This window comes from Mobula hypostoma, chromosome 12 (assembly GCF_963921235.1).
Source record: "Mobula hypostoma chromosome 12, sMobHyp1.1, whole genome shotgun sequence".
Lineage (NCBI taxonomy): Eukaryota > Metazoa > Chordata > Chondrichthyes > Myliobatiformes > Myliobatidae > Mobula > Mobula hypostoma.
Window position 1 is genome coordinate 56,272,690 of NC_086108.1, and position 16,717 is coordinate 56,289,406.

General features: G+C 41.6%; 1 protein-coding gene across 1 annotated transcript in view; it reads left to right on the forward strand.

Annotated features, from left to right (window-relative positions):
- Nucleotides 1-14,864, forward strand: part of dynlt5 (dynein light chain Tctex-type family member 5) — a 37,599-nt gene extending 22,735 nt beyond the window's left edge. The window contains exons 4-5 of the mRNA XM_063064947.1: nt 2,606-2,730; nt 14,661-14,864. Coding sequence (XP_062921017.1) covers nt 2,606-2,730; nt 14,661-14,864 — 329 coding nt within the window. The remainder of the gene's footprint in view (nt 1-2,605; nt 2,731-14,660) is intronic.
- The last annotated feature ends 1,853 nt before the right edge of the window (nt 14,865-16,717 follow it).

A 16,717-nucleotide genomic window follows, 5' to 3' on the forward strand; every position in this document is an offset into this window, starting at 1 on the left:
GCAACTGTACAGGAATGCTACAAAGGTATTTCAGAGTTTGAGTCCCTAAGGAGATTGGTGATCATATACAGGTAGTCCCTAGGTTACAACAGGGGTCCATACCCAAGAACTTTTCATATCCCTAACTGCAATTGGAAACAAACAAAAGCCGTGTGTAGGGTAGGGTCACGGAAATAGCTTCTCCACAACCTGGATCAATACGTTGATGTCGTGTGGAGACTTGTATGCTTTAGGGACTCCATCAGGCAATGCCAAATCAGGGCCACAGTGGTGGATGAGATGCCAGACAAAGATCAATCCAACCCCAGCTCCCGAACGAACAGACTAGCCTCTGCCCCTCTCAGGCCACACTTCTTCAGGAGTGTGAATGCCATATGGAAGAACAACAACAACAGCAGAAATAGCTCTGATAGGAAAATGAGCAGCACTGACTCAGCGAGCAAGTCAGCTCAGTGCTCCTCTGCTCATCTCAGCTTGACACAGCCCCTGACTGCTGTGACTCAGGGAGTCAGGGGGATAGGAGGGAAGCGCAGAGGGTAGAGGAGAGAGAAGGCAGATGGAAATGTCCTATTCCTGTCCTGCAGAAGATATCTACAGCTCTGCTGCTTTCTCAAGCACTCACTTGTATATACGAGGCGTCCATAAGTCAGGTGCTTGTACTTGGTGAGGACCTGTAGAGTCACAAAAATTCTTAGCACAAGGAAATGTCCCTCTGTTGTTCAGAAGGTCCACCACACTTCAACATTGCACATCAATCAAAAATAAGAAATTTCCAATTTGTGCAGCAATTTGAATCTGAGGTTCCTCTGATTGTCTTGGGTAAGAAATCTAATACTGCGTTTGACACTCATTTTGTAATGGGTAAGTTAGGAACAGATTCAAAGTTCAAAAGGTCAAGGTGCATTTATTATCAAGCTATATATAAATTATACCATTTGAGATTCATCTCCTTTCAGGCAACCACAAAACAAGAAACCCAAAAGAACCCTTTTGAAAAAAAGACTAACAAACACCCAATACCAGACAGTGATGCAGCAGAGGATTGTAAATTTAATCAGCTCCATCTTGGGTACTAGCCTACAAAGTACCCAGGACATCTTCAAGGAGCGGTGTCTCAGAAAGGCAGCATCCATTATTTAGGACCTCCAGCACACAGCACCCTTTCCTCACTGTTACCATCAGGTAGGAGATACAGAAGCCTGAAGGCACACACTCAGTGATTCAGGAACAGCTTCTTCCCCTCTGCCATCCATTTCGTAAATGGTCATTGAACCCGTGAACACTACCTCACTTTTTTAATATACAATTATTTCTGTTTTTTGCACAATTTTAATCTATTCAATATATGTATACTGTAAATTGATTTACTTTTTTTTCCTTCTATATTATGTATTGCATTGAACTGCTGCTGCTAAGTTAACAAATTTCATGACATGATCCGGTGATAATAAACCTGATTCTGATATGCAGAGAGAGGAAAAAAACACAAATCATGCAAACAAAAAAAAAAGCAAACAACAGCATTCAGAACTCAAATCCACAGACTCAAAACCTGGAGCAGCTTGAGTAGGCCCATAGCCTCAGCCTCAGTTCATCATACAGCAGGGCAAGTCATCTCAAAGCCACAACTTCAGCCTCAGTGCAACGAGGAGAGGAGTAAATGTCGCAGAGCAGTGAGCAGAATTGGCTCAACCTTGTCTCTGGTCCCAACATCCTGCCTCTTCAATCCATTTAGCCTGGCATTTAAATTGTCCAAGTACTGGGTTGTCCCTTACTCTTGGACCTGACCCCTTAAGGCTTGGAACCTACCACCACATTCTGGCCAGTACTGACCTTTCCAAATCAGCCTGGTTTTTAGATTGATCAAACCTTGCTCTCCTTTTGGTGGACTGGCTCCGAAACTCCTCCGCTCCAACTTTTCTCTACTTCGCATGCCCCAACTCAGTCTGATGAAGGGTCTTGGCCCAAAACATCGACTGTACTCTTTTCCATAGATGTTGCCTGGCCTGCTGAGTTCCTCCAGCATTTTGTGTGTGTTGCCTTGGATCTCAGCATCTGCAAATTTTCTATTGTTTATCAAGGAAGTATTGAGTTGTACTTTTTGCTTTATGAACTGCCAGTAAACTGTCACCCATCTTCAGTAGCGCCATCTTAAATTGGAAGGTTGAAAATGAAATTCTTACTCCAATATTGAGTGCTTTCAGGTTTTCCTACAAAATTCTACTCATTTCAGGAAACTATCAAGAAGTCAATTACATATATAGTACATGTCACTTGAGTTCTAGTCCACCTCTTTGTCACCACATGCTTCTCTGAATTGGTCCAAATGATAAAACGTGGAACTCCAATCTCTTGCATTCAGTATTACAAAGAGTAACAGAAAATGAAATATGGATATGACTTATTCCCCAATTTTCACACTTCCATGGAACATCAAATGTCAATTTACTGGTGTTATAATTTATATTTTAAATTAGTTTATTTTTAAATGAGGTCTTCTTTTCCCCAGAAACATCTTCCTTTCTATTCTTTCAAATCAGAAATGTATGCTAAAGTTAATTACTACTCTATTTCACTCCTCGTAAAGTGATTTTACTTTTTCCAGAACCTTCAAAACATTTTCCAGACCTCACTGTGAACAATATTCTCAAAGATGTCCTAACAAGCTACTTGCAAGAGGAAAAATATGAACCTGAACTCTGCAGACAAATGACCAAGACTATCTCTGAGGTAAGGGGAATGTAATACTTCGCTTCTTCGTCAAACTTTACATAGCCCCTTTACAATTCCAACCCATCCTTCCCACTCAACTTCCCAACCTCTTAAAGTACAAGTAGCAAGTAGCTTCTTGAAGCATGACATTCGATCAAAAGGAGTATTGCACTGCTTGCATTAGAATTCTTCTATAATGCTAGGGTACTTTCCAGATAACTGTCTAGAGCTCCTCTTAATCAATTTTGCCTGAATATTAGTGACTTTGAAAAAGACACTGATGCAATTGACAAATTTGAATACTCATAAATGGAGGAAAAAGTTAAGGAACATTTAGCCATGATGGGAGTAATGCAAAATGCAGAGACTTGGGCAATTAAAGTAAGATAAGAAAACTTTATCTCCCAGTGGCCACACATTTTAATTCCACATCCCATTCCCATTCTGACATGTCTATCCACGGCCTCCTCTACTGTAAAGATGAAGCCACACTCAGGTTGGAGGAACAACACCTTATATTCCGTCTGGGTAGCCTCCAACCTGATGGCATGAACATTGACTTCTCTAACTTCCGCTAGGCCCCACCTCCCCCTCGTACCCCATCTGTTACTCATTTTTATGCACACATTCTTTCTCTCACTCTCCTTTTTCTCCCTCTGTCCCTCTGAATATACCTCTTGCCCATCCTCTGGGTCACCCCCCCTCCCGTCTTTCTTCCCGGACCTCCTGTCCCATGATCCTCTCGTATCCCCTTTTGCCTATCACCTGTCCAGCTCTCGGCTCTATCCCTCCCCCTCCTGTCTTCTCCTATCATTTTGCATCTCCCCCTCCCCCTCCAGCTTTCAAATCCCTTACTCACTCTTCCTTCAGTTAGTCCTGACGAAGGGTCTCGGCCTGAAACGTCGACTGCGCCTCTTCCTATAGATGCTGCTTGGCCTGCTGCGTTCACCAGCAACTTTGATGTGTGTTGCTTGAATTTCCAGCATCTGCAGAATTCCTGTTGTTTTTGTTTAAGAAAACTTTATTTATCCTGAAGGAAATTATTGTTGCAAGATTGCTCATCAGAAGTATATACTTAAAATACAAAATGTAAGCATTGAGGTACTGTTACGTACCCCGTAACTGGGTTGCCAAACCAGCAGAAATGGATCACTCAGTTGGAATGTGGATTACTGGAACTAAGAAAGTTTTATTAAAGAAATAAGCAACACAGTACTCTAATCAAAAGGATAATAAATACAACAGTTCAGCAATGATAAACACACATGTACACAGAACTAGGATAATAGGATCAATCAAGCTCTATCGTTGTCTAGGGGTAAATGACCAGTTTCAAAGTGACGCAAAGTTCAGTTCAGTTCACAGTAATCACTGCCGTGCCGATGGACGGGGGGGGGGGGGCGGAGGAAGGAGAGAGAGGTCGAAAGCAAATGAATATTCAAAACGGCTTCCACACAGACCTTCGATATTCCTCGCAGTCAGCTTTCAGGCGAGCCCTTTGTAATGTCTTCTGAGGTCACCGACTGTGACCCCTCCATTTCAGATACGATCGTTCCTCTGCAGTGAACCTGGCACCCAGGCAAGGGTGGACACACACACACCAGGATCCATACCTTTCTACCCTGTGCGTCTCTGGCTGGTCCCACGACCAGACCTCCAACAACTCCCACCGACTTGTGGGAGGCGCACCGCTTCCAGGGTCTCGTTACCTCGTGGTGTCGTGTGTGTCCTGCCTTAGCGAACCTGTCCCTTTTTATCCCCCTGCTGGGGTATCGCCTGTCCATCACGCTTCAAACAGTTCAGGGTTCAAAAAGGGAGCCGATCTTGACAGCTATCAGACCGGTGTCTCCTTCTGTTAAACTCTCCCGTCTCTTCATTAACATTTCCAAATGCTGCTCCATTGTCTTCCTTATCTCTCTTTCTCCTGAAGACAGGTGGCAGATCAACTGTTGATCCCACTGGTGCCAGCACAGGACAGTTAACATCTTAATCTATGTGTACTCTTTGTAACCTTCTTTCGTCACGAGTAATGCAAAATGCAGAGACTTGGGCAATTAAAGTAAGATAAGAAAACTTTATTTATCCTGAAGGAAATTATTGTTGCAAGATTGCTCATCAGAAGTATATACTTAAAATACAAAATGTAAGCATTGAGGTATGAAAAAGAATGCAAAATGTGCACTAAAAAGTAAGTGCAAAATACAGATGTACAATGAAACCATATAGTTGTATATAGAGTTGTAGAGTCTTATAGCCACAGGGGAAAAGGATCAGCCATGGCGTTCAGCATGCACCTCAGTGTTATCAGCCTGTTACTAAAGATGCTCCTCTATTTGTCCAGTATGTCATGGAAGGGGTGACAGGGATTGTCCATAATGCTCCGTAGCTTCTGCAGCATCCTCCTCCACCAGGGAATCCAGTTCCACCCCCAGAACAGAACCAGCCTTCTTGATGAGCTTATCGATCATCTTGGCGTCAGCTGCTCTCACCCTGCTGCCCCAGCAGACCACAGCGTAGAATAGAACGCTGCCCACCACTGTGTCGTAGGATATCTGCAGCATAGTACTGCAGATGTTGAATGACCAGAGCCTTCTCAGGAAGTACAGTCGGTTCTGTCCCTTCTTATACAGAGCCCCTGTTTTTAGTCCAGTTCAATTTATTGTCCAGGTGAGTTCTTGGGTACTTGTAGTACAAATAGGATCTTGGCAGAAAGATTTAAAAGTAAATATAGTTGGTTTTAGGGCATATTTAATTAAAATATATATACTACTAAAAAAAACAGCATTGATCTATGAGAAAGGAGGAAGGTGATTGAACTTTAATAGTGTTTTATACTTTATAATATTCTTGTATTCCAGCTAATTTTGCCAGTATCAAAATTAATTGTTATAAGTTTGTGATCAATTCAAAAATTTCACTTTAAAACTATTAAAGTACTGTATATGGAACCAGAAATACACTACATTAACAATCTTGTTGGTTACACTTGCTTATCACAGTCTCATGTTTTAATACTTACAGTTTCAAGCCATTTAGTCAGTGAATGTCTATGAATTGATGGCTTGCATAAACAAGGTTCTGCATTTAAAAATGAAGATTGTTTTATATGGTACATTGTGGCAGCTACTCCACTGATTTAGCACAGTTTGCTCAGAGGCAATATTTCAGTTCAATCCACACAGTTGTAGTTAATGTCTTCACTCCGCTGCCTTCACAGTCCTTGATGAGTTTCTAATATAACCAACCCACATTATGAGGGGTATGGGGTTGTGTTCTTTGAAGATGGACTGGATCACAATTTTCTGTAATAAGTGAAGCTGCAATATCCATGCAATTGAAAATCAGATTGGGATAAAAAATATTGTTTTATTAACATTTTTTCATAAAAAATCAGTGAAAGTCAATTTTACTCCCCACCTCCAATTTTAGTTACTGATATTAAAATTCTATAAGGGTGAATTTGGCCATAATGTGAATGTCTTCTGTAGTTTCAACCTGCATCATGCCACTGGCTAATACTCACCACAGGGTGTTGTTGTTAAATTGTCAGTTTTGTAGAAGAGCATGTGTTATCCCATACATAGTGACCACAAAAGTTCATCATAAAGGGGAAATAAACTTGTTTATTATCACCATGTTTTATTAATCAATAAAAATTCCAGTGTTATCCATGAAGGAAACTAGCTGTCATGAGGTTAGGAATTCTGAAGTGCTACTATAATACTAATTATTAATATTTCATGGAAGATCAATTTTATCTAAAATATAAAGACAAAATCTTATTTTGCTCTTTTGATGATCTGAAGTGAGCCAGTTCATTGTATTCAGGAGATCTCCCTACCTGAGAGAAAAAGAGGGTAAATTCTATTCTGTGAGAAGCAGAAACATTCCAAATCTGATTTTAAGAGGAAAGCATATCTTCAGAAAGATTTCAAATCTCCAGTTGACCTCCAATGACAAACATTGGCAAGGTTTTCACATTTCTCCATTATAAGTAAGATTAATAAAATTGTATTTGTTGTCTTTAACAGGCAGAATAATAGTTCAGCATGGACGTGACAGATCAGATGGCCTGTTTCTGTGCTGTAGTGTTTTATGACTCTATGTTTAATGTACAACTGCAATCTTTGTGGCTGGCCCAGCTAAATCTTTAGTCGATGGTGTTTCGAAATTGACAGTGGTGGGGTAATTCAGAAAAGGTTGATTCCTCTGTGGAGCTGGCAGTCACATAATGCTTGGTAACAAGGAGCATCAACTCAGCCCATCGCCCCATCATTGAATGATGTCTGGATTCTGATCATCAAGGTACAAACTCCCTTATTACCCAAGTGTGGAATTATCATCATCAACAAGATCCCTACTTATGACTGTAATGGAAGGAAGATCACTGAGCCGATATCTGAATCTTGTTAGGTGATGTGAAGGAGAAACTCTATTTTCCCATGGCACCTATGATCATTTTATCCATATATACTACCACTCTGGCCAGCAGATAGATTTCTCCAAAGTTTTATCTGATGCCGCATTAATGTTCCAAATCAGAAAATTAAGTGCTATTTCTCAAGCTTATAATGAGTTTCATTGGAACAGCATAGGCGGGCAATGATAGAGGTTGAAGTAGAATTAGAGACAGACAAGAAATGGAAGCCTAAGGCAAAATGCAGCCAAACTTGCTTGTGATTTTTCCCAGTCTGGAAAAGATTTGATTGAGGATACATAATGTGGTACACTAAATTATAAGAAGTGCATGTAGATTGCTGTCTCACCTAGAAAGGATGTTTGAGTTCCTGTTTAATAACAAGATGTTAGGTGGATAAGCATTGTATCACCTGCAGTCACATCTGTATGTGCCATGCAAAGGGCAGTGAACATTAGTCAAATATTGCAGAAAGAACAATCTCTTCAGAGTACTGCAAGATAAGGGAAGGGAAAGATTTGGGAAAGGAACCTTATTAAACTGTGAAATAAGAAATAAAGCAATGGGTACCATAATTCTGAGGTTCTGAAAGAGAGCAAATTGAAGGAGGAAGCATATTAATGTTTTGACTTCAGTGCAATAAAGATTGAAATGAGATTTTATTCTCACAAACAATGAATATGTTGTAAAAGAAAATCACTCCCTACTCTGTACATAGTTTTCTTCTTTCGATTGTTCTTTCTTTCCTCTTCTTCCTATAAGTGTATACCTCAGATAAATATTATGTAGAGATTTGTGACAAACATGATTATGTATATGATATATATGTACAGTATCTGAAATACATCTTATGGAAATGTATGTTTGATGAAACTCAATAAAAAAATAAATTACAAAAAAAATGTATTCTGTATAAAGAAGTAACAAAATATGCTGATGTAGGCAGTGCATTCAATGTAACGTACATGGACTTTAAGGCCTTTGACAGGGTACCTGATGGGCTGTGGTCCAAAGCCAAATACAGTATGATCATGGCTGATCATCCAACTCAGAACCCTGCACCAGCCTTCCCTCCATACCCCCTGATCCCTTTAGCCACAAGGGCCATATCTAACTCCCTCTTAAATATAGCCAATGAACTGGCCTCAACTGTTTTCTGTGGCAGAGAATTCCACAGATTCACCACTCTCTGTGTGAAGAAGTTTCTCCTAATCTCGGTCCTAAAAGGCTTCCCCTTTATCCTCAAACTGTGACCCCTTGTCCTGGACTTCCCCAACATCGGGAACAATCTTCCTGCATCTACCCTGTCCAATCCCTTTGGGATTTTATACATTTCAATAAGACCCCCCTCAATCTTCTAAATTCCAACGAGTATAAGCCCAGTTCATCCAGTCTTTCTTCATATGAAAGTCCTGCCATCCCAGGAATCAATCTGGTGAACCTTCTTTGTACTCTCTCTAAGGCAAGGATGTCTTTCCTCAGATTAGGGGACCAAAACGGCACACAATACTCCAGGTGTGGTCTCACCAAGGCCTTGTACAACTGCAGTAGTACCTCCCTGCTCCTGTACTCGAATCCTCTTGCTACAAATGCCAGCATACCATTCGCCTTTTTCACCACCTGCTGTACCTGCATGCCTACTTTCAATGACTGGTGTATAATGACACCCAGGTCTCGTTGCACCCCCACCTTTTCCTAATCGGCCACCATTCAGATAATAATCCGTTTTCCTGTTTTTGCCACCAAAGTGGATAACTTCACATTTATCCACATTAAATTGCATCTGCTATGAATTTGCCTACTCACCTAACCTATCCAAGTCACCCTTTATCCTCTTAGCATCCTCCTCACAGCTAACACTGCCACCCAGCTTCATGTCATCCGCAAAATTGGAGATGCTGCATTTAATTCCCTCATCCAAGTCATTATTATATATTGTAAACAACTGGGGTCCCAGCATTGAGCCTTGCGGTACCCCACTAGTCACCGCCTGCCATTCTGAAAAGGTCCTGTTTATTCCCACTCTTCGCTTCCTGTCTGCCAACCAATTCTCTATCCACATCAATACCTCACCCCCAATACCGTGTGCTTTAAGTTTGCACACTAATCTCCTGTGTGGGATCTTGTCAAAAGCCTTTTGAAAATCCAAATATACCACACCCACTGGTTCTCCCCTATCCACTCTACTAGTTACATCCTCAAAAAATTCTATGAGATTCATCAGACATGATTTTCCTTTCACAAATCCATGCTGACTTTGTCCGACGATTTCACCGCTTTCCAAATGTGCTGTTATCACATCTTTGATAACTGACTCTAGCAGTTTCCCCACCACCGATGTTAGGCTAACTGGTCTATAATTCCCTGGTTTCTCTCTCCCTCCTTTTTTAAAAAGTGGGGTTACATTAGCCACCCTCCAATCCTCAGGAACTAGTCCAGAATCCAAAGAGTTCTGAAAAATTATCACTAATACATCCACTATTTCTTGGGCTACTTCCTTAAGCACTCTGGGATGCAGACCATCTGGCCCTGGGGATTTATCTGCCTTTAATCCCTTCAATTTACCTAACACCACTTCCCTACTAACATGTATTTCCCTCAGTTCCTCCATCTCACTGGACCCTCTGTCCCCTACTATTTCTGGAAGATTATTTATGTCCTCCTTAGTGAAGACAGAACCAAAGTAATTATTCAATTGGTCTGCCATGTCCTTGCTTCCCATAATCAATTCACCTGTTTCTGTCTGTAGGGGACCTACATTTGTTTTAACCAATCTTTTTCTTTTCACATATCTATAAAAGCTTTTACAGTCAGTTTTTATGTTCCCTGCCATTTTTCTCTCAATCTTTTTTCCCCTTCCTAATTAAGCCCTTTCTCCTCCTCTGCTGAACTCTGAATTTCTCCCAGTCCTCAGGTGAGCCACTTTTTCTGGCTAATTTGTATGCTTCTTCTTTGGAATTGATACTATCCCTAATTTCCCTTGTCAGCCACGGGTGCACTACCTTCCTTGATTTATTCTTTTGCCAAACTGGGATGAACAATTGTTGTAGTTCATCCATGCGATCTTTAAATGCTTGCCATTGCATATCCACCGTCAACCCTTTAAGTGTCATTTGCCAGTCTATCTTAGCTAATTCACGTCTCATACCTTCAAAGTTACCCTTCTTTAAGTTCAGAACCTTTGTTTCTGAATTAACTATGTCACTCTCCATCTTAATGAAGAATTCCACCATATTATGGTCACTCTTACCCAAGGGGCCTCTCATGACAAGATTGCTAATTAACCCTTCCTCATTGCTCAATACCCAGTCTAGAATAGCCTGCTCTCTAGTTGGTTCAAAAAACCATCCAGCATACATTCCAAGAAATCCTCTTCCTCAGCACCCTTACCAATTTCGTTCACCCAATCTACATGTAGATTGAAGTCACCCATTATAACTGCTGTTTCTTTATTGCACACATTTCTAATTTCCTGTTTAATACCATCCCCAACCTCACTACTATTGTTAGGTGGCCTGTACACAGCTCCAACCAGCGTTTTCTAACCCTTAGTGTTATGCAGCTCTACCCATATCGATTCCACATCTTCCCAGTTATGTCCTTCCTTTCTATTGCGTTAATCTCCTCTCTCACCAGCAACGCCACCCCACTTCCTTTTCTTTCATGTCTATCCCTCCTGAATATTGAATATCCCCGAATGTTGAGCTCCCATCTTTGGTCACCCTGGAGCAGAAGTAGGACATAGGAGCAGAAGTAGGTCATTTGACCCTACGAGGCAGCTCTGCCATTCGATCATGGCTGATTTATTTTCCCTCTAGGCTTCTTACCGTAGTGTTTGGTGCCCTTACCAAGAACTTATCAAAGTCTACTTTAAATATACCCAATGCCTTGAGCTCCATAGCCATCTATGGCAATGAACTTGACAGATTCACCATCCATGGCTAAAGGAATTTCTCCTCATCTCTATTCTAAAGGAGCATCCTTTTACTGAGGCTGTGTCCTCTGGTCCTAGATTCTCCCACTAATGGAAATCTCCTCTTCAGTTCCACTCAATCTAGACCTTTCAATATTCAGTAGGTTTCAAGAGATCCTCTCTTACTTTTTCTATCTCCAGTCAGGACAGGTCCAGAGCCATCAAATGCTCCTCGTATGTTAACTCTTTCATTCCCATGATAATTTTTGTAAATCTCCTCTGGAGTCTCTCCAATGTCCGCATATCGTCCAATGCACCACCTAACGTCGGTGGTGGGGAAACTGCTGGAGTCAGTTATCAAGGATGTGATAACAGCACATTTGGAAAGCGGTGAAATGATCGGACAAAGTCAGCATGGATTTGTGAAAGGAAAATCATGTCTGACGAATCTCACAGAATTTTTTGAGGATGTAACTAGTAGAGTGGATAGGGGAGAACCAGTGGATGTGGTATATTTGGATTTTCAAAAGGCTTTTGACAAGGTCCCACACAGGGGATTAGTGTGCAAACTTAAAGCACACGGTATTGGGGGTAAGGTATTGGTGTGGGTGGAGAATTGGTTAGCAGACAGGAAGCAAAGAGTGGGAATAAACGGAACCTTTTCAGAATGGCAGGCGGTGACTAGTGGGGTACCGCAAGGCTCAGTGCTGGGACCTCAGTTGTTTACAATATATATTAATGACTTGGATGAGGGAAGTAAATGCAGCATCTCCAAGTTTGCGGATGACACGAAGCTGGGTGGCAGTGTTAGCTGTGAGGAGGATGCTAAGAGGATGCAGGGTGACTTGGATAGGTTGGGTGAGTGGGAAAATTCATGGCAGATGCAATTTAATGTGGATAAATGTGAAGTTATCCACTTTGGTGGCAAAAATAGGAAAACAGATTATTATCTGAATGGTGGCCGATTAGGAAAAGGGGAGGTGCAACGAGACCTGGGTGTCATTATACACCAGTCATTGAAAGTGGGCATGCAGGTACAGCAGGTGGTGAAAAAGGCGAATGGTATGCTGGCATTTATAGCGAGAGGATTCGAGTACGGGAGCAGGGAGGTACTACTGCAGTTGTACAAGGCCTTGGTGAGACCACACCTGGAGTATTGTGTGCAGCTTTGGTCCCCTAATCTGAGGAAAGACATCCTTGCCTTAGAGAGAGTACAAAGAAGGTTCACCAGATTGATTCCTGGGATGGCAGGACTTTCATATGAAGAAAGACTGGATGAACTGGGCTTGTACTCGTTGGAATTTAGAAGATTGAGGGGGGATCTGATTGAAACGTATAAGATCCTAAAGGGATTGGACAGGCTAGATGCAGGAAGATTGTTCCCGATGTTGGGGAAGTCGAGAATGAGGGGTCACAGTTTGAGGATAAAGGGGAAGCCTTTTAGGACAGAGATGAGGAAACAGTTGAGGCCAGTTCATTGGCTATATTTAAGAGGGAGTTAGATATGGCCCTTGTGGCTACAGGGCTCAGGGGGTATGGAGGGAAGGCTGGGGCGGGGTTCTGAGTTGGATGATCAGCCATGATCATAATAAATGGCGGTGCAGGCTCGAAGGGCCGAATGGCCTACTCCTGCACCTATTTTCTATGTTTCTATGTTTCTATCCTTTCTCAGATATGGGACCTAAAACACACAATATTCCAAATGCGGTATGACCAATGCCTTAAAAAGCATCAAGCAACACACACAAAAAGCTGGATGAACTCAACAGACATTACATCCTTGGTTTTATAGTCTGGTCTTCTCGAAAGGAATGCTAACATTGCATTTGCCTTCCTTTCCACTGACTCAGCCTGCAAGTTAACCTTTAGAGAATCCTACACTAGGATTCCCAAGACCCTTTGCGCCTCCAATTTCTGAATTTGCTCCCTGTTTAGAAAGTGGTCTATGCCTTTATTCTGTCTACCAGTGTGCATGGCTGTACACTTCCCTACACTTTATTTCATCTTCCACTTCTTTGCGTTGGTGATCAGAAGAACATTGGTACGTGGGTACAAGGTACCCTGAATATAGCTACACAGCTAGATAAGGTGCTTAAGAAGGTACCAATGTTCTTCTGATCACCAATGCAAAGAAGTGGAAGATGAAATAAAGTGTAGGGAAGTGTACAGCCATGCACACTGGTAGACAGAATAAAGGCATAGACCACTTTCTAAACAGGGAGCAAATTCAGAAATTGGAGGCGCAAAGGGTCTTGGGAATCCTAGTGTAGGATTCTCTAAAGGTTAACTTGCAGGCTGAGTCAGTGGAAAGGAAGGCAAATGCAATGTTAGCATTCCTTTCGAGAAGACCAGACTATAAAACCAAGGATGTAATGTCTGTTGAGTTCATCCAGCTTTTTGTGTGTGTTGCTTGATGCTTTTTAAGGCATTGGTCATACCGCATTTGGAATATTGTGTGTTTTAGGTCCCATATCTGAGAAAGGATAGAAACATAGAAACATAGAAAATAGGTGCAGGAGTAGGCCATTCGGCCCTTCGAGCCTGCACCGCCATTTATTATGATCATGGCTGATCATCCAACTCAGAACCCCGCCCCAGCCTTCCCTCCATACCCCCTGACCCCTGTAGCCACAAGGGCCATATCTAACTCCCTCTTAAATATAGCCAATGAACTGGCCTCAACTGTTTCCTGTGGCAGAGAATTCCACAGATTCACCACTCTCTGTGTGAAGAAGTTTTTCCTAATCTCGGTCCTAAAAGGCTTCCCCTCTATCCTCAAACTGTGGCCCCTTGTTCTGGACTTCCCCAACATCGGGAACAATCTTCCTGCATCTAGCCTGTCCAATCCCTTTAGGATCTTATACGTTTCAATCAGATCCCCCCTCAATCTTCTAAATTCCAATGAGTACAAGCCCAGTTCATCCAGTCTTTCTTCATATGAAAGTCCTGCCATTCCAGGAATCAATCTGGTGAACCTTCTTTGTACTCCCTCTATGGGAAGGATGTCTTTCCTCAGATTAGGGGACCAAAACTGCACACAATACTCCAGGTGTGGTCTCACCAAGGCCTTGTACAACTGCAGTAGTACCTCCCTGCTCCTGTACTCGAATCCTCTCGCTATAAATGCCAGCATACCATTCGCCTTTTTCACCGCCTGCTGTACCTGCATGCCCACTTTCAATGACTGGTGTATAATGACACCCAGGTCTCGTTGCACCTCCCCTTTTCCTAATCGGCCACCATTCAGATAATAATCTGTTTTCCTATTTTTGCCAAAGTGGATAACTTCACATTTATCCACATTAAATTGCATCCGCTGGACTGTGACTATTGGGAGTCAAAATGTAGTTAATCCCATTGAAAGTAAAAACTTTTGGGCATTCATTGCTAGGAAAAATCTTGGAAAAAAAATATGCCTCAGTATTGAAAATCCTTGGCAGGAGGGAGAGCAGAGTATTGTGGCTCCTAATTCCTTGAAATATGTGTGTAGATGTATTTTTTGCTGAGTAAGGGCTTTTATATTGTACACTCTGGGATTGGATGACCTTCTGTTGTTGAGAGGACTGACATGGGTTCAGAGAATATTTAACAAATTGCATTTATATTTATCGTTTTTAGGTTATAAAGGCTCAAGTAAAGGATCTCATGATTCCACGATACAAGATTATTGTTTTAATCCACATTGGACAGCTGAATGGACAGAGCATGCGGATTGGTAGTCGATTTCTCTGGAACACCAATACAGACACGTTTTCTTCCTTCTCTTTCTGTAATCGATCTCTTTTTGCTGTTGCTAATGTTTATGGAGTGTACTTTGAGTGAAATACATTTGTGCAATATAATAAAAAATATTAAAATAATACTAAATATAAAACTTGTACAGTAAACATGCTGTTTGGCATCAGTAGTGATCAATATTTCAGGGGCCATTTGATGCCTACCTCCCTTGCTTTTATAAATTGGATTCTCACCCACCTGTAAGATGTTGCTCACTCTTAGATTCAATTTTGTTCCCTTCCCTTGCCTCTTCTTATAAGTAAAGAAGGTAGGAGAATTATATTTGAAGGAAGGATTAATCCAGTTTCCATATGTGCAACTAAAAAGCATTTATTTTAAAACAACCTTTGATCCTATACTTGATATCTAGAAGTGGCCCATTTTGAATTTGATGTTAATAAAATATAGAAGTAAATATCTTGGGAATTTCTGGCATAGTTCCAATTGCCAGCATAGTGATAGATACTCCCAGGCAAAGCACCATCAAAGAAATTGGTAAGAAATAAAAATCATGAGAGAACTTTCAGAATCAGGTTTATCATTACTCTTATATGATGTGAAATCTGTTTTTTGTAGCAGCAGTACAATCCAAAGGTATAAAATGACTATAAATTACAAAATAAATAATGCATCAAAAAAAGGAAAAGTGAGTTAGTGTTTATAGACCATTCAGAAAGCTAAACAATGTTTGTTGTCTCTATACCCTCCGCTAAGTCGTTTTGCAGCAGCAGAATAGTGCAAAGGGTAGGTAGTGCAAAACAAAGAATAACAAGATGGTGTTCATGGACCATTTGGAAATCTGATGGCAGAGGGGAAGAAACTGTTACTAAATTGTTGAGTGTGCTTTCAGGCTCCTGTACCTCCCCGCCAATGGTAGGGTAATGAAAAGAGGCCATGTTCTAGATAGTGAGTGTCCTTAATGATGGATGATGCCTTCTTGAGGCTCCCCCTTTGGAAGCTATCCTTGGTGGTGGGGTTGTGCTCATGATGGAACTGTCTGAGTCATAACCCTCTACAGCCTTGCAATCCTGTGCATTGGAGTCTCCAAACCAAGCAGTGATACAACCAGTCAGAATTCTCTCCACCGTACAGTTATAGAATTTTGTAAGAGTCTTTGCTGACATTCCAAATCTAATCAAACTCCTAATGAAGTAGACCACTAGCGTGCCTTCTTCATGATTTATCAGTTGCTGTGCCCAGGATAGATCTTCTGAGATACTGACACCCAGGAACCTGAAACTGCTCACCCTTTCCACCACTGATCACTTGACGATGACTCGTGACTTCCCCTGACTTCCCCATCCTGAAGTCCACAATCAGTTCTTTGATCTTACTCACATTGAGTGCAAGATTGTTGAAACAGTACTCAACCAGATGACCTGTCTCGCTCCTTACAGCAACTCATTGAAATCTGAGGTTTTACCATTAACAGTGGTGTCATTTATGGATGCCATTTAAATTGTGCTTAGTCACGTGGACAAGAGTGTAGAGAGAGTAGACTAGTGGGCTAAGCATGCACCTTTGAGGTGCACCAGGCTTGATTGTCAGCATGGAGGAGCAATTATCAGTGATCTGGACTGACTGATCTCCCAATGATATCAAGGACCCAGTGGCTGAGGGAAGTACAGAAGCCCATGTTGAGATATTTGGTGACTAATTATGAGGGGAAATGGTATTTAACTGATGAACAGCAGCCTGCTGTCAACTAGGCACTTCAAAGCAGAGTGAAGACCCAGTGAGATTGCATCCACTGTAGACTGGAGTTCAAGATTTGCATCAGTACAGTTTCGAGTGTGTGTGTATTGAAACATAGAAAACCTACAGCACAATACAGGCCCTTCAGCCCACAATGCTGTGCCGATCATGTACTTACTTTAGAAATTACCTAGGGTTACCCA